This window comes from Ranitomeya variabilis, chromosome 2 (genome assembly GCF_051348905.1).
Source record: "Ranitomeya variabilis isolate aRanVar5 chromosome 2, aRanVar5.hap1, whole genome shotgun sequence".
Lineage (NCBI taxonomy): Eukaryota > Metazoa > Chordata > Amphibia > Anura > Dendrobatidae > Ranitomeya > Ranitomeya variabilis.
In genome coordinates this window covers 535,566,645-535,588,456 of record NC_135233.1, presented here as the reverse complement: position 1 = coordinate 535,588,456, position 21,812 = coordinate 535,566,645, and the positions used below count along the sequence as shown (strand labels likewise).

Below are 21,812 nucleotides of genomic sequence, written 5' to 3'. Positions count from 1 at the left end.
AAAAAAAGTTTTTTCTTTTGTATCAAAATTTTGAGTTTTTGATCGTGTACCAGGTTTTTGATGGTTTTCTGTTCTTTTGGGGTTTTTTGGAGTTTTTTTATATACTCATTTTTAGAAGTTTTTGCTGTTTTTCTCCTTTTGTTTGTTTTTCATTTCTGTTTTTGCCATGGGGTTTAAAGTGGCCAAGCAACAGGAGAGCCTTTTACTTCCTGGAGAGCAAACGGCCCCCCAGATAGTGGCAGAACACGAAGGTGTTAAGTATGTGAAGAGTTTTGGAAGGTATAAAGTATGTGAAATTCATAAGAATGGCAGACTTCAAGCTGCGGAATGGCATGACGTAGAAAGGAAAATAAGGGAAGTTAGCGGATGTTAAATTGCTGAATACTAATATATGGTATACAGTAGCAGCAGAGCTTACATCGTTTAGGTGGTACAGAAAGATATGTGAGCAAACCAGGAAGTGATTTTTTTGTGTGTGTGTATAAGACGGGAGATATTGGATCTGCGCAGTCTGCTCTCAGCAGAATCCATGGTATAGGGAGTTATTTTTTGCACAGTTTGTTGCGCGCCCCGTCCCTCCCTACAGGGAGAAGGCATCATTGCTCCTCTCTATTGTTCTTGTTGTTCTTCTCTATCCTCCTTTTTCTCTGTCACTCTCTCTCCTCCTTCTCTCTCACTCTCCTTTCCTCTCCTCTTTATCCACACTTTTCTCTTCTCGCCCTGTCTCTCTCCTCCTTCTCCACTCCCCCACCACACCCATCTCCACTCCTCTCTTTCCTCCTTTTTTACTCACCCTCTCTCCTCCTCCTTCTGTTCCTCACTCCTCACCTCCTCCTATACTCTTTTCATCAACCCCTCCTCCTTTTTTCTTTCTCTTCTTCTTCTGCTGGGCCAACGCCCAATTCAAACAATGTGGTGCTTACAGCACAAGGCACCCCTTCTATGTCCCTGGCACAATCCGCCATTGCCAGTTGTGATATCGGGGAAAGAAGGTGAAAATCCCCCTACACACAATGCAGTGGGCAGCCCCCAGACACATCAGGTAGCAGACAGCTCAGCCCTGGGTGCAGAGGGGGAAGGACTGATATCATCTATTGATAATGTACAACTTACTTCAGCACCGGTCAGAGCTGCCTACATTCACAACAACATAGAGCTATAAGCCTAATCCATCACAGCTTCAGCAATGGGGGAAAAATCCTCACAAAAAAAAGCAACTTCTAAGTCCAAAATCAGTCAGTGTATGACCCCAGTACACGCTATCACAACTATTCCTCTGGTGAAGATTTAGAGGGAACAGCATACATGTTGTCCAGTACTAGGAAAAGAAACCCACAGGCACCAAGAATGCAGGGGCAGATAGAGGCACCACCATTACACTATGTGCACTGCACTTCAAGTCAGGTGACAATCTTCCAGACCCAGGGATGCATCCCATGCCATTTTACCGAAGAATGTAGCAGAACTAGCGAACATATGAAGTCACCTGGAATGATCTCTGGGCCATGAATGGAAACAGAAGCAGGTGATGCACTCTGGCCAATCATGAAGGAACAATTCAAACTTCTAGCAGAATTAGATGTACACGCTTGGGAGTCAGGGCCACAGCTAATTGAACAGCTCAGAGAGTGGGCCAAAGGCAGATTGGCAGGACAAGCCCTCAGCTTACATGACATGAGCCAAGACAAGACAGAGTCTGTAAAGAAGTTTCATGGCAGAGTAATGCAAGTATTCCAAGACTTGGGCTTCACCATTCATGACCAGATACACAGGCAAATGTTGGCACATGCCTTTGTGCATGGACTGAGACAGCCAATCAGGAAACCACTGATAGTGGCTAGGCATGAGAACAGGTCAATGGCAGTGGACTGACCCAGCAAAATGTTTTATGTGCGCCTAGGAGACTGTTTATTGCCAATTGTCACCAAAACTGCCACCATTATAGCGCCACAAAGAGTGCGAAGAAGGAAACAGGTGCCATGCTGCTGAGAACGCCGGAAGGGGAGCCAGAGGTGAAGACGCTGCAAAGTGCCGAGCGACACACCGGAAGAACCGCTGCAGATGCCAGAGAGGAGACATTGACCTCAATAAGGTTAGCAAAGGGAAGAAGTGATGGCAGATGCAGCCGCAGCCCCTGTAATGCCCCAAGACCTTGGGTTGGGTGCAGCCGCTGGTCTAATGGCACCCCCGGGCCTCGCCATGGACGCACCTGCAGGCTCCATCTTACCACCACAGCTTCAATCAGCAGGCCGGACCCCACCGCCGCTATAGTGCCCATCATGCCGTTGTCCACAGTAGCCAAAGGGATTCAGTCCCAACCAGGGGTGCAGAAGACAGCCCCTCTCATGGTGACCACTGATCTGGAAGCGCAACAACCCTACAAAGACAGAAGAAGTGTCAAGTGTTGCAACTGTGGCAAGTCTGGCCATTTCCGGAACCAGTGCAGAGCATCCATGCAACCCAAGAGTTGGTCCAAAGAAACAGGTCAAGGGAGAAGTGCAGAAAGCAGTGAAGTACCCCGTCCATAAAACAGAGGTAAGCAAGCCAGCTCCGCAAGACACTACGCTCCTGACATGTAAAACCCCATCTGCAGGACCAATACCTCAAATTACCCTTAAAGTGGATGGCGTTGTCAGATCTTTTCTTCTGCACACCAGTGCAGCCAGAAGTGTGATGACACCTGTGGAACTCGCTGATCCCACCTGCCTATCAGAATCCTCTGTGTCTCGCATGGGCATTCATGGTCGAGTCAGACATTCTCAGCTTACAAAGTCTTTGAGCGTGTGCACTCAGCCAGGACACACTATCCTGTCCCAGTTTGTGGTGTCAAGGTCCTGCCACTCAACCTGCTGGGAGCGGACCTACTGCAGAAGCTGAAGGCAAGCACAGTGTTCCAGGAAAATGGGTCCGTGACACTTTCTTCATCCCTGACCCAAGAAGAGTCATGCTGGCGGCCCTACAAGAACTTTAAGCAACCAATGAGGCCTACTCAAGGAGGTACTGGACATAGTACCAGAAAGTCTATGGTCTAAGGGACCCCAGGACATGAGAAAACCTCAAGTTGCCCCAGTACGGGTGTCACTCAAGCCAGGTACCCCATACTCTCGTAAGGCCCAGGCCAGGCCTAGAGTCAAGCTGCCTCTGACAAACTGAAGGTCTACCTGGAAATAGGAATCATTGTTCCTTGCACATCGCCTTGCAATACCCCGCTTTTCCCGGTCAAGAAAAAGACTGTAAAATGAGAGCCAGCCAAGTTCAGAATAGTACATGACCTGAGAGCTGTGAATGACGTCACGGTGTTTGAAACTCCAATTGTGCCGAATCCACACACTCTGCTCTCTAATGTGCCTTCCACAGCAAAAGTGTTCACAGTGACCGACCTGGCTAATGTTTTCTTCAGTGTTCCCCTTCCCCCGGATGACCAGTTCCTGTTTGCTTTAACACACCAGGGGACACCACACATGGACAGTGATGCCACAGTGGGCCCAGAACAGCCCTTCACAGTTCACCAAAGCAATGTCCACAGTCCTCACCAACTGGGTCAGAGAACATGCAGAAGTAACCCTGCTACAATACGTGGACAATCTACTCCTTTGTGCAGTTGGCTTTGACACGTGTAAAGCCCATTTCTTGTCTCTTCTACTCTACCTGGCGGAGCAGCACTGCAAGGTCTCAAAGAACAAAGTCCAGTGGTGTCTGGAGCGAGTTACGTTCCAGAGACACTGTATTGCTCACCAGGCGAAACAGCTGACAGATGACCGGAAGACCACAGTGGAGAAGATGGTTCCTCCAACAACTCCAAAGGTGGTACAGGCCTTCCTTGGTCTAGTTTCGTATTGCAGAGCCTGGATCCCTGACGCTTAAGTCCTAATGCAGCCTCTGTGTGAATACGTCAGCGTGACCCCGTTCCTCCTGACAGATCCAGCCTTCATCTCGTTCAAGAAGTTAAAAGGCTCTGTAGTCTCAGCGCCAGCAGTAGGCCTACCTGACTACAAGAAGCCATTCCGTCTCTACTTGATGGAAAAAAAAGGCCTTGCTGCTGGAGTCCTGACGCAGCTTCAGGGGGAAAGCAGAGACCTTTCGGCCATGTGCACACGTTCAGTATTTTTCGCATTTTTTTCGTGTTTTTTCGCTATAAAAACATGATAAAAACGTGAAAAAACGCTTACATATGCCTATTATTTACAGTGTATTCCGCATTTCTTGTGCAAATGTTGCATTTTTTTCCGCGAAAAAAATCGCATCGCGGAAAAAAAAGCAACATGTTCATTAAATTTGCGGAATTGTGGGGATTCCGCACACCTAGGAATGCATTGATCTGCTTACTTTCCGCATGGGGCTGTGCACACCACGCGGGAAGTAAGCAGATTATGTGCGGTTGGTACCCAGGGTGGAGGAGAGGAGACTCTCCTCCACGGACTGGGCACCATATAATTGGTAAAAAAAAAAAAAAAGAAATAAAATAAAAAATAGTGATATACTCACCTTTGATGGCCCCGGAGTCTTCCCGCCTCTCAGCGGTGCATGCTGCCGCTTCCTTTCCTATAGATGGTGTGTGTAAAGGACCTGCGATGACGTCGCGGTCTTGTGATTGGTCACGTGACCGCTCATGTGACCGCTCACGTGACCGTGACGTCATCGAAGGTCCTGCACACACACACCATCTATAGGAACGGACGCCGCTGAGGAGATCGGCTGTCTGCAGGTGAGTATAACCATTTTTTTAATTATTTTTAAACATTCTATCTTTTACTATTGATGCTGCATAGGCAGCATCTATAGTAAAAAGTTGGTCACACTTGTCAAACACTATGTTTGACAAGTGTGACCAACCTGTCAGTCAGTTTTCCAAGTGATGCTACAGATCGCTTGGAAAACTTTAGCATTCTGCAAGCTAATTTCACTTGCAAAATGCTAAAAAAACCGCGAAAAAAACAGGAAAAAAAACGCAAAAAAAAATGCGGATTTCTTGCAGAAAATTTCCGGTTTTCTTCAGGAAATTTCTGCAAGAAATCCTGAGGTGTGCACATACCCTTAGACTACTTTTCAGCTCACCTGGATCCAGTTGCAAGGGGAGCTTCTTCCTCCCGCATGAGAGCAGCAGTTGCAGCACACGCCCTTCTGGACAGGACTACTGGCATCATTGGAAAAACCATTGGAAATCCTGGCTCCGCATGACATCTCAGCAATCCTCAACCAAACCCAGCCAAAACATCTCTCCACTGCCAGGCATCTTCGCCTCCAGTGCTCTCTACTCCTGCCCGACAATGTCACCATCTGCAGTCCTCAAACCATCCACTCTACTCCCACTCCCAAGGGGGGATACAGATATGGACACTCAGATAAAAATTCTGATCAAAATCTGCATGATACCTTCCGCAGGGATCTGAATTTGCTCTGGACGGATGACCATGATTGCTTCAGCATCATGCAACAGGAAACAGCAGGACTACCCAAGGTGGCAGAAGAGCCACTGACCATCCCAGAGTTGATCCTCTATGTGGATGGCTCCAGATTTGCAGATGATGAAGGAAGATTCCACACGGGATGAGCAGTGACCAGCAATCAAGAGATCCTGTGGTCCAGAAGTCTGCTGCCTAGTCTGTCAGCCCAGGAAGCAGAACTGATAGCGCTGACGAAGGCCTACCAGATGGCAGAAGACAAGACTGCGAAAATGTATACCGATTCGAGGTACTCGCATGGCATAGCACATGACTTTGGGCCCATCTGGGCTGCAAGGGACTTCATCACAGCAAGTGGAACAACCGTGAAGCATCATAGAGCCATTAAGGACCTGCTGAACGCACTTCAACTTCCAAAAGTGGTGGCAGTACTAAAAGTCAAAGCGCATGGAAAACTAAACACAGTAGAGGCACGAGGCAACAACATGGCGGATATGGCAGCCAAAGAAGCAGTCAAAGGAAGACAATATGGAAAAGTGGGAGAGGTCGTAGAGCCAGATGGCTACTACATGACGACTGAAGACAAGAAACCTGACCAGATGACGTCCTGGGATCTATTCAAAAGCTGCAAGAGCAAGCCCCAAAGGACAAGAAGGAATGCTGGATGCGGAAGGGAGCAACACATGAAGTGGGAAGGGTATACTCAATGGACGACAAACCCTGTTTACCCTGAAGCCTGTACCCTATGGTGGTCCAGTGGGCACATGGGCCCACACACAGATTAAAGACACAGATGAATGATCTGATTGGTGCTTACTGGTTCGCTCCAGGGATCTCCACCCTAATAGCCAAGTTCACTAGCAGCTGTCTGACCTGCGGCAAATGCAACCCTGAAAGAATGGAGAAAGTTCCCACACATCGTCTTGCCAGACCACTGTACCCCTTCCAGAGGGTCCAGATAGACCATATCCAAATGCCGCCAAGTGGAGGATTCGAAAATGCCCTTCTGGTCGTGGATGTGTTCTCAGGATGGCCAGAAGCTTTCCCAGCGAGGAACCAGTCAGCAAAGACTACTGCAAAGAAGCTACTCTCAGAGACGAGATATGCAGCTATGGGGTCCCAGAAGTGATAGAGAGTGACCAGGGACCCGCATTCACAGCAAATCTCACACGAGAGATCTGGTCAGCAGTAGGGTCAGACTTAGGCCTACACACTCCCAATCACACTACTCAGTGTTATGCACACTCCCAGAGGCCCAGAAAAGCTGTCACCATATGAAATTTTGTTTGGGTCTAGTCCCAGGTTAGGGGTATCCTTTCCCTCAGCAGCTGATTATGCAATATGATACTTTGTCTGCTTATGTAATTGAACTCACCATGAAACTTGCTAATATCCATTCTCGAGTTTTTTTCTTCATTGCCAGATCCAGATTCAGTGTCGGGTACGCACTCCTTGAAGCCAGGAGACTGGGTGTTGGTGAAAAAGTTTGTAATAGTTTCACAGAACAACCCCATAAACATTAAAAATCTTTATTAATAATAATCTTTATTTTTATATAGCGCTAACATATTACGCAGCGCTTTTACAGTTTGCACACATTATCATCGCTGTCCCCGATGGGGCTCACAATCTAAATTCCCTATCAGTATGTCTTTGGAATGTGGGAGGAAACCGGAGTGCCCGGAGGAAACCCACGCAAACACGGAGAGAACATACAAACTCTTTGCAGATGTTGTCCAAGGTGGGATTAGAACCCAGGACTCCAGCACTGCAAGGCTGCTGTGCTAACCACTGCGCCACCGTGCTGCCCGAGTGTATACAAAACCATCACTAGATAATCGACACTTTAAAATAGAAAAAGAACCTAGGAAGGTGCCTGTCCCTATTACCTATCACTTAGTATACACCCTACCTATCAGCGGAGGTTGGCACCCTAAACCTGCGAAGTGGCGCCCCCGCTCACCGTCGACTATCCCTTCTGATCTAGAATCCCCTGATTGGGAAGGGAAGAAAAAATGTATATTTAAGATGCTAGGAGGTGGGCGAGGATGAATGCTGTCCCTTAGAAATCACCCTACCTACCATCGGGGGTTGGCACCCTAGAATTGCGCAATGGCGCCCCACGCTCCTCGACGGCTGTCCCAACAGTAAATTACCCTATTGTCAAATTTCTTTTTAGGGTACGGCAATGTGAGATCTTAGTGAACCAGAAGAAAAAAAAAAAAAACACAGAATACTAATATAGATAAAGGCACTCAGCCTCAATGGTATAGAATATAGTCTCATAACTAACTCGACGCGTTTCTCCTCCCAAAGGAGGTTCATCAGGAGTATATTCAAACGATATCAGAGACCGCTACTTAGCTTTACATTGTCCATCATGATACAGGACGCCAGCACCAGGTATATACCTTCCAGATGAAGTGCACTTCAGTGAGACTGGTTATTTTTATACCTATCTATTGAAGTGTGAGTTTTGAAAAAAATTTCTAACCAGAGAGTTTGGTCTCTAATATTAGTAGGGGAGTCTTTGAATCTAGAGACGTGAGAGACATAATTGTCTGCTTTATGGCCCTAAGTGTGTGAACCAGATGTTTTTGGGAATTGTGAACATTTGCATGATGTCCGGGGATTGTCCCATTACCATTGTGGGCATTGTGCAATATATTCTATACCATTGAGGCCGAGTTTTTTTGGTTTTTTTCTTCTCTTCTGGTTCACTAAGATCTCACATTGCCGTACCCTAAAAAGAAATTTGACAATAGGGTAATTTACTGTTGGGACAGCCGTCGAAGAGCGGGGGCGCCATTGCGCAGTTCTAGGGTGCCAACCCCCGCTGGTAGGTAGGGTGATTTCTAAGGGACAGCATTCATCCTTGCCCACCTCCTAGCATCTTAAATATACATTTTTTCTTCCCTTCCCAATCAGGGGATTCTAGATCAGAAGGGATAGTCGACGGTAAGCAGGGGCGCCACTGCGCAGGTTTAGGGTGCCAACCTCTGCTGATAGGTAGGGTGTATACTAAGTGATAGGTAATAGGGACAGGCACCTCCCTAGGTTCTTTTTCTATTTTCAAGTGTCGATTATCTGGTGATGGTTTTGTATACACTAGATTTTTAATCTATTGGTTAATAAACAGATTTTTAATGTTTATGGGGTTGTTCTGTGAAACTAGTGCTTTATTTACTCCATTAGTTATTGTTTTTTCTGTGAGATTCTGAAAAAGTTTGGAAGGAGAACACCACTCGATCCCAGATTTGATGGTCCTGTTCAAGTGCTGCTGATGACACCAAACTCTGTGAAACTGGAGGGAAGACCCACTTGGATCCACTCATCGCATTGCAAGAAAGCTCCCCTACCAGAAGATGACACCCAAGCCAGAATGATGTTGTGGATGCCCTGCCTGACCAAATAGATGACCTAACTGATAAAGAATACACACCGCTCACTACACATGCTGTTGACTAAGAGACTGATTGCAACGAACCCCCGTTAGGGACAGATCTCCTGACCGCCCATTTGCAAAAAGTCTGTACGGAGTGGGGCGTAGGCTGTTGTGAATTCCGTTCTGGAGCTCCCTCCTGTGGTTGCTAATGGTATTTTTGTGAGTTCTGCCCTTGGGCTCCCTCTGGTGGTTTCGAGTGGAACTGCTGCTCCGTTAGGTAGCTGTAGCAGCTGCCATCACTGATCGCCTTGCCTGGGTTTGTTATTTAAACCTGCTCTGGGCTTTAGTTCATGCCAGCTGTCAATGTCTTAGGTTGGATTTGGTTCTCTCCTTGGATTTCTCATATGGCCTGTCCTTGTCAGCAAAAGATAAGTTTCTGCTAGTTCTTGTTTGTCCATTTTCTTTGGACACTATTGCTTTGCAAATGTGTCCCTTTTTGTCCAGCTTGTCACTATGTCATATTCAGGCTAGCTGGAAGCTCTGGGAAGCAGATTTGCCCCTCGACACCGTGAGTCGGTGTGGAGTTCATTTTTGTAAACTCTGCGTGGATTTTTGTAGTTTTTAATACTGACCGCACAGTATCCTTTTCTCTCTGTCTATCAAGTTTAGTATTGGCCTCCTTTGCTTAAAACTGATTTCATTTCTGTGTATGTCATTTCCCTCTCCACTCACAGCCAATATTTGTGGGGGGCTATCTTTCCTTTTGGGGTTTTCTCTGAGGCAAGATAGCTTTCTATTTCCTTCTTTAGGGGTAGTTAATTCTTAGGCTGTGAAGAGGTGTCTAGGGAGAGTCAGGAACATCCCACGACTATTACTAGTGTTGTGGTTAGGATTAGGGACTGCGGTCAGTAGAGATACCACCTCCTCAGAGCTCGTCCCATGTTGCGTTTTAGCCACCAGGTCATATCGGTGTGGCCTCTTAACCACCAGGTCATAACAGTAGGCGTTAGGCTTGCGTCAGTTCACCGGCAGCACAAAAGAGTTGCAGCGCTTTGGGACAGGAGGCTAGGATTAGGGCAAGTGATATCTAAGGGAGGCTTGTGATAGAAATATATATATCATATACAGTGGGGCAAAAAAGTATTTAGACAGTCAGCAATAGTGCAAGTTCCACCACTTAAAAAGATGAGAGGCGTCTGTAATTTACATCACAGGTAGACCTCAACTATGGGAGACAAACTGTGAAAAAAAAATCCTGAAAATCACATTGTCTGTTTTTTTATCATTTTATTTGCATATTATGGTGGAAAATAAGTATTTGGTCAGAAACAAAATTTCATCTCAATACTTTGTAATATATCCTTTGTTGGCAATGACAGAGGTCAAACGTTTTCTGTAAGTCTTCACAAGGTTGCCACACACTGTTGTTGGTATGTTGGCCCATTCCTCCATGCAGATCTCCTCTAGAGCAGTGATGTTTTTGGCTTTTCGCTTGGCAACACGGACTTTCAACTCCCTCCAAAGGTTTTCTATAGGGTTGAGATCTGGAGACTGGCTAGGCCACTCCAGGACCTTGAAATGCTTCTTACGAAGCCACTCCTTCGTTGCCCTGGCGGTGTGCTTTGGATCATTGTCATGTTGAAAGACCCAGCCACGTTTCATCTTCAATGCCCTTGCTGATGGAAGGAGGTTTGCACTCAAAATCTCACGATACATGGCCCCATTCATTCTTTCATGTACCCGGATCAGTCGTCCTGGCCCCTTTGCAGAGAAACAGCCCCAAAGCATGATGTTTCCACCACCATGCTTTACAGTAGGTATGCTGTTTGATGGATGCAACTCAGTATTCTTTTTCCTCCAAACACGACAAGTTGTGTTTCTACCAAACAGTTCCAGTTTGGTTTCATCAGACCGTAGGACATTCTCCCAAAACTCCTCTGGATCATCCAAATGCTCTCTAGCAAACTTCAGACGGGCCCGGACATGTACTGGCTTAAGCAATGGGACACGTCTGGCACTGCAGGATCTGAGTCCATGGTGGCGTAGTGTGTTACTTATGGTAGGCCTTGTTACATTGGTCCCAGCTCTCTGCAGTTCATTCACTAGGTACCCCCGCGTGGTTCTGGGATTTTTGCTCACCGTTCTTGTGATCATTCTGACCCCACGGGGTGGGATTTTGCGTGGAGCCCCAGATCGAGGGAGATTATCAGTGGTCTTGAATGTCTTCCATTTTCTAATTATTGCTCCCACTGTTGATTTCTTCAATCCAAGCTGGTTGGCTATTGCAGATTCAGTCTTCCCAGCCTGGTGCAGGGCTACAATTTTGTTTCTGGTGTCCTTTGACAGCTCTTTGGTCTTCACCATAGTGGAGTTTGGAGTCAGACTGTTTGAGGGTGTGCACAGGTGTCTTTTTATACTGATAACAAGTTTAAACAGGTGCCATTACTACAGGTAATGAGTGGAGGAAAGAGGAGACTCTTAAAGAAGAAGTTACAGGTCTGTGAGAGCCAGAAATCTTGATTGTTTGTTTCTGACCAAATACTTATTTTCCACCATAATATGCAAATAAAATGATAAAAAAAACAGACAATGTGATTTTCTGGATTTTTTTTTCTCAGTTTGTCTCCCATAGTTGAGGTCTACCTATGACGTAAATTACAGACGCCTCTCATCTTTTTAAGTGGTGGAACTTGCACGATTGCTGACTGACTAAATACTTTTTTGCCCCACTGTAGATCTCACTTGCATGTATACTCCTTTACATCATATATTCTCACACAAAGACAAAAATATTATATATATATATATATATATATATATTACTCAGTTAGTTTATAATCAATGGTTTAATATGGCTGACATAAACTGATATAAGCCAGACAGATTGTATGGGGTTTTCCATGCAAAAGCGGAACAACGCCAGATGTTCTAAGTGCTGATCAGATGTCTCAGCTCTGTCCTAGATGCAGAAAGATGCAGAGCGCTTAATCAGCATTCATATGTGCATTAATCACAATATTCCATATATGTTTAGATAACCAATGACAGAGGAGCTAGACAATATGGTAATTAACTAACCACCTCTAACAACCCCTAACCACTCCTTTCTATATGCAATTATAAAACTAATAAAACTATGTATGTACAATTAAGTATCAGTAATGGTCGAATGTTATTGACACAACAATGGTGTTGTTATGATTCTGAGGCAGAAACAAGAGTGGACCCTCTGGTCCGTGGAAGGCGACCCTCCGGACGAGCAAGCCAGGTGTAACCAACCCCTATACAGGGATCGTTAGGGAGCAGGCCCGGAGATAACCAAACCACGGTAGCAGGCACCAGGAGAGACGGCTCTTGATAGAGAAATAAACAAAGGAGAGGATTAGGCAGGAATACTTTAGGAGCGAGAAGGGTGGAATCCTGGAGGAACGGGTAGGGACGGAGCAGAGGGAAAACAGAGGCTGACAGGAACTGAGGGAAGCAGGAGGAGAGGGTAAACCGAGAAGAGACTGAGTACGGGGAACTAGAGCTGAACCAGTACGGGGGTTCAGAGCAAAGCACAAGAGACAAAGGAGGCCAGAGACAATAGCAAAAAACTAAAGACACTCAGGCACCTCCTAGCAGGGGAGGCGACCTGATATACCGTGAGGTCCACAGGGATTGGTTGCTGGGGGACCAAGTGGATCAGAACATCCGGCGCTGGAACCAGGAACCGGGAGGAAGATCTAGCGTCGAATCCTGCGCGCCTGCGCAGAAGCGGACATCTGACGGTGCAGTGAAGGCGTGCGCCGAGGACGGGCATGCCGCTGACCGGAAGCAGGAAGTGCGGCAGCGGGGAAAGGAGACGCAGCGGTGAAAGGAACAGAGCGCCGGAGCCTGGGAGAGGAGCGAGCGCTGAGAACGGGGTCGGCAGCGGAAGCAGCAAGTCGGGAGCGGTAAGTATGCGTAGTAACAGGTGTGCAGTCTCATTCCTTGAGCGCTCAAAAATAGAATTATTCTTACCGTTAATTCGGTTTCTAAGAACCTTCCACGACGGCATACAGAGGTTGTCTTTTTGCCCTAATGGGGAACAGGAAATACGGAGAGGTTAAAAGGCCCTCCCACCTCCCCCTCACCAGTGACTTATAACTGAAAACCATAGCACCGGTTTACCTTGAATCCCAGATTTAAATCCAGGAGTATAGGGAGGGAACTAGCGCCGTCGTGGAAGGTTCCTAGAAGCCGAATTAACGGTAAGAATAATTCTATTTTCTCTAGTCACCTTCCACGACGGCATACGGAGGAATACCAACTAATTTGGCGCTAGGGAGGGACAACGGCCTGGAGTACTTTCCGGCCGAAGGCTAAATCCTTGTTGGGCATTATGTCCAATCTGTAATGTCTGGAGAAAGTATGCAACGAAGACCATGTAGCTGCCCTGCAGATTTGTTCTGCTGATGCACCTGCTCTTTCTGCCCAGGAGACTGAGGTTGATCTAGTCGAATGAGCCTTGATTCCCACTGGAGTTTTATTTTGAGCAAGATATGCTTCTGCTATCGCTTTCTTGATCCAGTTAGCAATAGTACTTTTTGCTACTTTTTTCCCTTTATTTTGTCCTGATGGATGGACAAATAGATTTTGATCAAGTCTGTAAGAGCTGGATTGCTCTAGGTAAAATAATACAATGCGCCTGACGTCCAGCGTATGAAAATTCTCTTCTTTTGGGATTTGTTGGATTTTGGCAAAAAGAAGGCAGAATAATTTCCTGGAAGCGGTGGAAATCTGATACGACTTTTGTAAGAAAGGAAGGGTCGAGGCGCAGTATTATAGAGTCATCTCAAATGGATAAATATGGTTCTCTCATTGAGAGGGCCTGTAGCTCTCCCACCCTCCTTGCTGAGGTAATGGCCACTAGAAAAATTGTTTTATAGATAAGATTTTTCTGAGAGCAGGAGGATAATGGTTCAAAGGGTGGACCTGTAAGTCCTTGTAACACCAGATTAAGGTCCCATAATGGTAGTTATCTGTTTTTTAGGGTTCATCCTAGAAGCTGATATCATGAACCTCTTAATCCAGCGATGATTTGCCAGATCCTGATCAAATATTGAACTGAGGGTGGAAACTTGGACCTTTAGGGTGCTAGGCCTGAGGCCTATTTCTAAGCCTTTTTGCAGAAAGTCTAGAATTTGTGATAAATTCGGATTTAAGGGATCTGGTACTTCAGGAAGACAAAATGAGAATTTCTTCCAGACTTTATTATATATAGCATTGGTTACTGGTTTCCTTGACTTTTGAAGTGTGGAAACCACTGATTCTGATAGTCCTTTGGCTCTCAACACCTGGGCCTCAGTAGCCATGCCGCCAGATTCCATTTGTGGGCATCTAGGAGATGGATTGGCCCTTGAGAAAGAAGGTCTTCTTCCATCGGAAACTGGATCGGACCATCCACCTGTAAATCCACTATCAGGTTGTACAAGCTCCTCTTTGGCCACAACGGGGCTACCAATATAGTTGGTGTCCGTTCTTCCCGAACTTTCTGCAAGACTTTTGCCAATATCGGAATTGTTGGAATTGCATAGGCCAGCTGAAAATTCCATTTCTGGGCCAGTGCATCCACTCCTCTGGAGCCGTCCCTGGGGTTTAGGGAGAAGGCTTCGACTTTCGCATTTTGGCGGGATGCAAAGAGGTCGATTTCTGAAAGACCCCATTTGTTCACAAGCATCTCGAAACTTCCATTGCTTAAACACCATTCCCCCGGATGTATGTCCTGGCGACTTACATAGTCTGCTTGAGTGTTGGATGAGCCTTTCAGGTGAACTGCTGTCAGGGATAATAGATGTCTTTCCACCCAGGAACATAATCGGGTAGATATGTTCTTCAGGTTGTTGTTCTTTGAACTGCCCTGATGTGAGCCACCGCAGTCATATTGTCCGAATATACACGAACGTGATGTCCCTTGATAAGGTGACCCCCTACTAGCAGAGTTTCCTCTACAGCCTTTAGTTCTCTGTAGTTGGATGATTTCCTGCTTGTTGTCTGGTCCCAGAGACCTTGGAAAGGGGTGTGATTTATCATGGCCCCCCAGCCTCTTTCGGTGGCATCTGTTGCACTGTAGTCAATGGGACTTGTGTCCAACAGACTCCTTTTTGTAAGTTTTTTGGGGTTACCCACCATGCCAGGGAGGCCTTGACACGACCCGGTGTGTACAACTTCTTGTTCAAAGAACTGGGATGACCGTTCCAATTCTGCAGGATATGTGCCTGAAGAATTCTGGAATGGGCGTGAGCCCATGGTATCGATTGGATGCAGGATGTCATGGATCCTAGGAGAGACATGCCTTCTCTGATTGTAGGGGATCTCGTGTCTCTGAACGTCTTGACCTTCAATAGTAGGGATAGACGATGGTCCAATGGAAGAAAGGACATTTGTCTTGCAGAGTCCAGAAGAACTCCTAGGAATTTCCTGCATTTGGAGGGCCGTAGCTGTGATTTTTCCAGATTCGGAACCCATCCAAGAGACGTCAGGATATTGAGAGTCTTCGACACATGAGACTCCAAGGTTTGTTTGGTGGAAGCCACTAACAAAAGGTCGTCTAGATAAGGCACTATACAGACGCCTTGCCTCCGGATAAAGGAGACTACATCCCCCATTATTTTGGAAAAAACTCTTGGTGCAGAGGAGATCCCAAACGGAAGGACGTTGAACTGATAGTGCTCTATCAGACGTCCCTTCTGTACTGCAAATTTGAGATACTGTCGATGTCTCTGGTGAATGGGGATGTGAAATATGCATCTTTGAGATCGATAGTAGCCATGAAGGCGTGCGGGCTTATCAAGGGAATGGCATTTTTCACGGATTCCATCTTGAATTTTCGGTATTTTATATGCCGGTTGAGGCTTTTCAGATTTATAATAATACGGGACTCGCCCGAAGGTTTGGGCACCAGAAAAAGACGTGAGTAATGCCCCCGATCTCTCTCTGATCCCGGACCCTGAGATATAACATTTGACATCTTTAGGGCCCCGAGACCCGACTAATATGGACTGGTCTTTTAAGGAGGGAAGGGAGGTAATCTTTAGACCCCGTGGGGGGGAGGAAATGAATTCTATTAGAAGACCCTCTTTGATGACGTTGAGGACCCAGGTGCAATTGGTGATGTTTTGTCACTGAAGTACAAATTTTGAGAGTCTGCCCCCCACCGGGTCGAAGTCATCGCTTCTCTTGCGGAGACTGTTGCTGCTGTTGTTGGGGGATAAGGATATTTCTCCCCCCTCCCTTCGGGTAACTCCATCTCCCGGACTTGCCTTTTCCTCTCTGAGAGGTTTGGGTCTGAAAGGGACGAAAAAATTTCTTTTTGGGAGCTTTTTGTTCTGGGAGGGCTTTCTTCTTATCGGTTGCCTTTCCCAAGATGTCATCAAGGGAAGGCCCGAAGACATAGTTACCCTTAAACGGTATGGCGCCCTTCTGGCTGAATTAGTCTGCACTAATGATCTAGCAGCAATTCTGATAGTTTCCATAGAGGCATCCGCTAAGAAACCCGTGGCTCTGAGAAGACCGGGTAGAGAGTCTAACAATTCAGCTCTAGAAGTGCCCTGGGATATGTGGGATTCCAGCTCTCCCAACCAGTGGAAAAGTGCTCTAGCTACACATGTTGACGCAATATTGGCTTTGAGGGCTACCGTGGAAGTCTCCCACGATTTTTTTAACATTCTATTTTCCTGTCCATAGGATCTTTTAATTGTGACGAGTCTTCGAACGGAAGAGCCGTTCTCTTAGCCACTCTTGCCACTTGTGAATCAACTTTGGGGACATCCCATTTGGCTGAATCCCCTTCTAAGGGGAATCTATGCTTCATCTCGGATGGGGTACTGAGACGTTTTTCAGGTAGTTCCCACTCCTGATCAATCATATCAGATATATTGGAATGAATTGGGAAACCCACCCGTTTACCCTTAGTTATACCACCAAACATCTGGTCCTGTATGGACTGTGGTTCTGACTCTTCCTCCAGCCCCATAGTACTGCGTACGGCAGATACTAAATCCTCAATCTATTCTGAAGAAAAAAGATATTTCCTAGCTTCAGAGGTTATAGGGGACGTAGGTTCCTCTCGTCGACCTGAGGATGAGGCATAGGAGAGGTCTGATTCAGATGATCAGAATCCTCATCCTGGATCTTTCTTTTCTTAGCTGGAGAGCGTGGCGGTGGGGGTGGAGGGGTAAAGGCCGCTAGGGAAGATTGCACCTCCTGTTTGACTAGGGAGCGGATTTCTTCCAATAGAGAAGGTTGCTCTGCTCTGACAACCTTGTCAGTACAGGTTCTGCAGAGTTTTTTCTCCCATAATGGGGGCAGCTTAATGTTACAGATGGCACACTTCTTTTTAGTAGTAGTTTTAGAGGTGGACTTTTCTCCCTGTAACAAGAGGGGAGAGAGAGTCATAACTAATAATATCCCTCTAATCACTAGCTAAGGACCCCTGTCCCTGCAGCACTTACTATGGCAGGGGCAGCGCTGGGCTCTGCAGGCGCAGGGCAGGTACTGCTCTCCATGACAGGAGTCTTACCTGCGATGTTTTTCGGCAGGTTTTATGCTGTGCAGCATGTCCCTGCCCCCAGCGGTTAACGAAATCCTCCTCCCCTCCATGGTCCCGGGTGGAGGAACGGCATCCTGCACAAGGCGCCGCCGGCGGAAGTGCCTCCAGAGAGCGCAGAAAAGACCGGAAGTGACGCGCGCGATCACTTCCGGGTCGCCAGCAGCGTGCAGAGGAGAGAAGACCGGAGAGCTCAGGGAGGACTCCGGTCAGGATCGCTGGCCTGCTTTGCCCTCACGGGGGCGCAGGAAGGCCAGGGAACGGTCCCGAGGACACCGCAGCGCGGTGCGACTGGAGCAGCACCAGGAGAGAGGTAAGATACGACCCCATGCTGCCCGTTTTTCTTTTGTTTTTTTTTTTAAATAGGCAGAGTCTCAGTAGGTGCAGTAGTTACCGGCCACAGCACACAAAAGAAACTTCTCTCTGTCCCATGGGGAACAGGAAAGACACTGGTGAGGGGGAGGTGGGAGGGCCTTTTAACCTCTCCGTATTTCCTGTTCCCCATTAGGGAAAAGAGACAACCTCCGTATGCCGTCGTGGAAGGTGACTAGAGAAATACTCAGTCTTATTGGGAACGGCCGCAGCACACACATAGGGATAAATTTATCCAAACCAAATTTCCATGACAATTCCATAATTTTTTCCTCAGAATTGAGTGACTCCATAATTTCCCCCCCTATGCTTGGTTAAAAAAAGTAACCATTACTGACTTGCACATTTTTTGTTCTTGATTTCCTTTAGTGTTTCTTAAAGCCAGAAAGGTGCCGTTTGAAATGACTTTAGTTTTGTGCCATGTCTGTGATCTGCTTTTTTTTCTACAAAATTAAACAACTGAATGAACATCCTCCAAGGCCGGTGATTACAGAATTTTTGCCAGTGGTTGTATATGTACTCAACCAAAGGATCACTTCCCCATTCACTCACATCTATAACACTTCTCTGAAGCAGAAATATTGCAGGTAACGTATCAATAATTGGGGTCAGTATCATTTAGGACACATTCCTATTAATTAGCCTTACTGTCAACTTGCCCTCAGAGAAAATGGCTGATAGGCAACAATGGAGAAAAAAAGATTATGTGACATAATACATAAAGGATGGTAGGTATATAACAGGATTTCTAAATGAACACAGGATAACTACACGTCCCTTATCACCAATGTTATAAAGTTCCCATCTGTTTTTATACAGTGGGAAGGGGAATAGCGGAGCTGAGTAGGTGACCCAGGGTGGTAGGTACTTTCCTCTCTCTCTAGGCTAACCATCAGTTTGCTGCCTTAGCTATGGATCTAAACACCTTGGCCAAATTAAACAGACTTGTTGATGCCGCCCTCAGACCTGGTAACTACTCTCATGGCTACTCTATGGAGAGCTTGCAATGTGGCCAGATATTCCTAATATCACAATGTACATTTTCTAGCCTAGCAGTTGTGATTAATCACATCCATTAGAATATACAATGCAACCTCAAAGCCTTAAAGACAAATTCACCTCTGCTACATTTGCATGGTCTGTCACTATACAGAGCAGGAAACACGGAGCAGCTGTCCTATGGGGAGAAAGGTGGGAGACCCCAGGCAGAGCCCCCCGTTACTTACCCCTGTATGTATTCCCTGGCTTGTAGTATTCCGGGTCCCCTTCTATTCTCAGGGAGAACTCATTGTAGCCTTCTTTCCTTGTGCCTCCTTGGGCTCTCAGGATCCGGGTACAATATCCTTCTGACTTCACGGCTTTGTCTACAGTTTCATCCATAAATCCATGGATCGCCACAAAACAAGTCACCACCACGTAGTGCAACAAGGGGGACTGCACCGAGGGTCCCATCTCAGGAGGCAGAGCTGCAAGGAACAAGGGGTCCAAGGGCTGCGAGTGGGAGCCCGTCCGCGGGTCGTGGAGTGGGAGCGGGGAGCAATGTGAGCCCGTCCGCGGGTCGTGGTGTGGGAGCGGGGAGCAATGTGAGCCCGTCCGCGTGTCCTGGTGTGAGAGCGGGGAGCAATGTGAGCCCGTCCGCGGGTCGTGGTGTGGGAGCGGGGAGCAATGTGAGCCCGTCCGCGGGTCCTGGTGTGGGAGCGGGGAGCAATGTGAGCCCGTCCGCGGGTCCTGGTGTGGGAGCGGGGAGCAATGTGAGCCCGTCCGCGGCTCTGCTTCCTTGGATGTGGACTGTTTTCTCGCACAATGCACAGGGAGGCAGCCGTCTCCTAGGCATCCAGCCTGTGCCCTGCTCTATGGTGGGAAACACATTCCTCCCACGGCCTATAGTTCCTACAAGGACTTGGGGACACTTCCGCTTTTGCCTTTAGGTTTGGGTGTGCACATTGTAACGTTGGGGAGGTGAAGATTACATAGTAACATGGTGATCTATGACTGGAGTTCACGTGAGAGCCAAGTAAGGGTATGTGTCCACGTTCAGGATTGCATCAGGATTTGGTCAGGATTTTTCATCAGTATTTGTAAGCCAAAACCAGGAGTGGAACAATTAGAGGAAAAGTAATAGAAACATATGCACCACTTCTGCATTTATCACCCACTCCTGGTTTTGGCTTACAAATACTGATGGAAAATCCTGACCAAATCCTGATGCAATCCTGAACGTGGACACATACCCTAAGGCTAGTTTCACATTAGCGTTTAAATCCGCAGCGTTTAAAACGCATCCGCAAGTGGTGGAAAAACGCATATAAACGCGTACAAACACGGCGTTTTTTAGACGCATGCGTTGTCGCATGCGGTTAAAAAAAAACCACGTTTGTACGCGTTTATATATGCGTTTTTTCCTGCGTTTGCGTTTTTGGTGCGCATGATGAGAAATTTCACCTGAGAAAAATCAAGATAACCAGACACCGCCAATGGGACTACAGAGGGCATGTATTATGGAATCTCTATATACACTCACCGGCCACTTTATTAGGTACACCATGCTAGTAACGGGTTGGACCCCCTTTTGCCTTCAGAACTGTCTCAATTCTTCGTGGCATAGATTCAACAAGGTGCTGGAAGCATTCCTCAGAGATTTTGGTCCATATTGACATGATGGCATCACACAGTTGCCGTAGATTTGTCGGCTGCACATCCCAAAGATGCTCCATACAAGGCAGGATGGATCCATGCTTTCATGTTGTTTACGCCAAATTCTGACCCTACCATCCGAATGTCGCAGCAGAAATCGAGACTCATCAGACCAAGCAACGTTTTTCCAATCTTCTACTGTCCAATTTCGATGAGCTTGTACAAATTGTAGCCTCAGTTTCCTGTTCTTAGCTGAAAGGAGTGGTACCCGGTGTGGTCTTCTGCTGCTGTAGCCCATCTGCCTCAAAGTTCGACGCACTGTGCGTTCAGAGATGCTCTTAGGCCTACCTTGGTTGTAACGGGTGGCGATTTGAGTCACTGTTGCCTTTCTATCAGCTCGAACCAGTCTGCCCATTCTCCTCTGACCTCTGGCATCAACAAGGCATTTCCGCCCACAGAACTGCCGCTCACTGGATTTTTTTTCTTTTTCGGACCATTCTCTGTAAACCCTAGAGATGGTTGTGCGTGAAAATCCCAGTAGATCAGCAGTTTCTGAAATACTCAGACCAGCCCTTCTGGCACCAACAACCATGCCACGTTCAAAGGCACTCAAATCACCTTTCTTCCCCATACTGATGCTCGGTATGAACTGCAGGAGATTGTCTTGACCATGTCTACATGCCTAAATGGACTGAGTTGCCGCCATGTGATTGGCTGATTAGAAATTAAGTGTTAACAAGAAGTTGGACAGGTGTACCTAATAAAGTGGCCAGTGAGTGTATATAGACTCTAGGGCTACTGAAATTTTAACAGTTTGCTACTGTATCCTGTGTCATGATGGATCTTCGCATGGAGAGCTTTTATTTCAACCTGGATTTCAGCTTCAAACTGTTTCTTGCCTGTGCTTTTGCTTGGGAGCAAGACAGAAATCGCCAAAGATGGAGAAGGAGACAACGTAGGCGTTTTTGGAGGCACCCCATTATCGAACTACGTGAGAGCCGTGGAGCCTATCACACGCTGTATGGCGAGCTTAATGCCAACCTGGAGAAATTCCAGGAATACACAAGGATGTCGCAAGACTCGTGTCGGGATTTGCTTTCTCGTGTCCAAGTAGCCATACGGAGACAGGACACTGTTATGAACTGGTGGTTTAGGAGCAACATGGGACGTGCTCTGGAGGAGGTGGTACCTGTACTGACCGCAGTTCCTGAGCTTAACACAACACTAGAAGTAGCCGTGGGATGTTCCTGTCACTCCCTAGACACCTCGTCACAGCCGGAGGACTAACTACCCCTAGAGATAGAAACAGGAAAGCTATCTTGCCTCAGAGAAAACTCCCAAAGGATAGGCAGCCCCCCACAAATATTGACTGTGAGTGGAGAGGGAAATGACATACGCAGAATGAAACCAGGATGTAGCAAAGGAGGCCAGTCTAGCTAGATAGATAGAA

At 47.0% G+C, this 21,812-nt stretch overlaps 1 protein-coding gene across 3 annotated transcripts in view; it reads right to left on the bottom strand.

Annotated features, from left to right (window-relative positions):
• The window catches only part of SPON1 (spondin 1), a 1,148,287-nt gene extending 1,128,619 nt beyond the window's left edge, over positions 1 to 19,668 (bottom strand). For 2 of the 3 annotated variants that reach the window (XM_077288119.1, XM_077288120.1), the window contains exons 1-2: positions 19,497 to 19,668; positions 18,955 to 19,456 (exon numbers count right to left, since the gene is read on the bottom strand). In XM_077288119.1, the coding sequence (XP_077144234.1) occupies positions 18,955 to 19,456; positions 19,497 to 19,562 (568 nt within the window). In that variant the 5' untranslated portion in view covers positions 19,563 to 19,668. Of the gene's footprint in view, positions 1 to 18,954 lie in introns of all 3 variants that reach the window. The other variant, XM_077288121.1, reaches the window with a different exon arrangement.
• Positions 19,669 to 21,812: the final 2,144 nt, after the last annotated feature.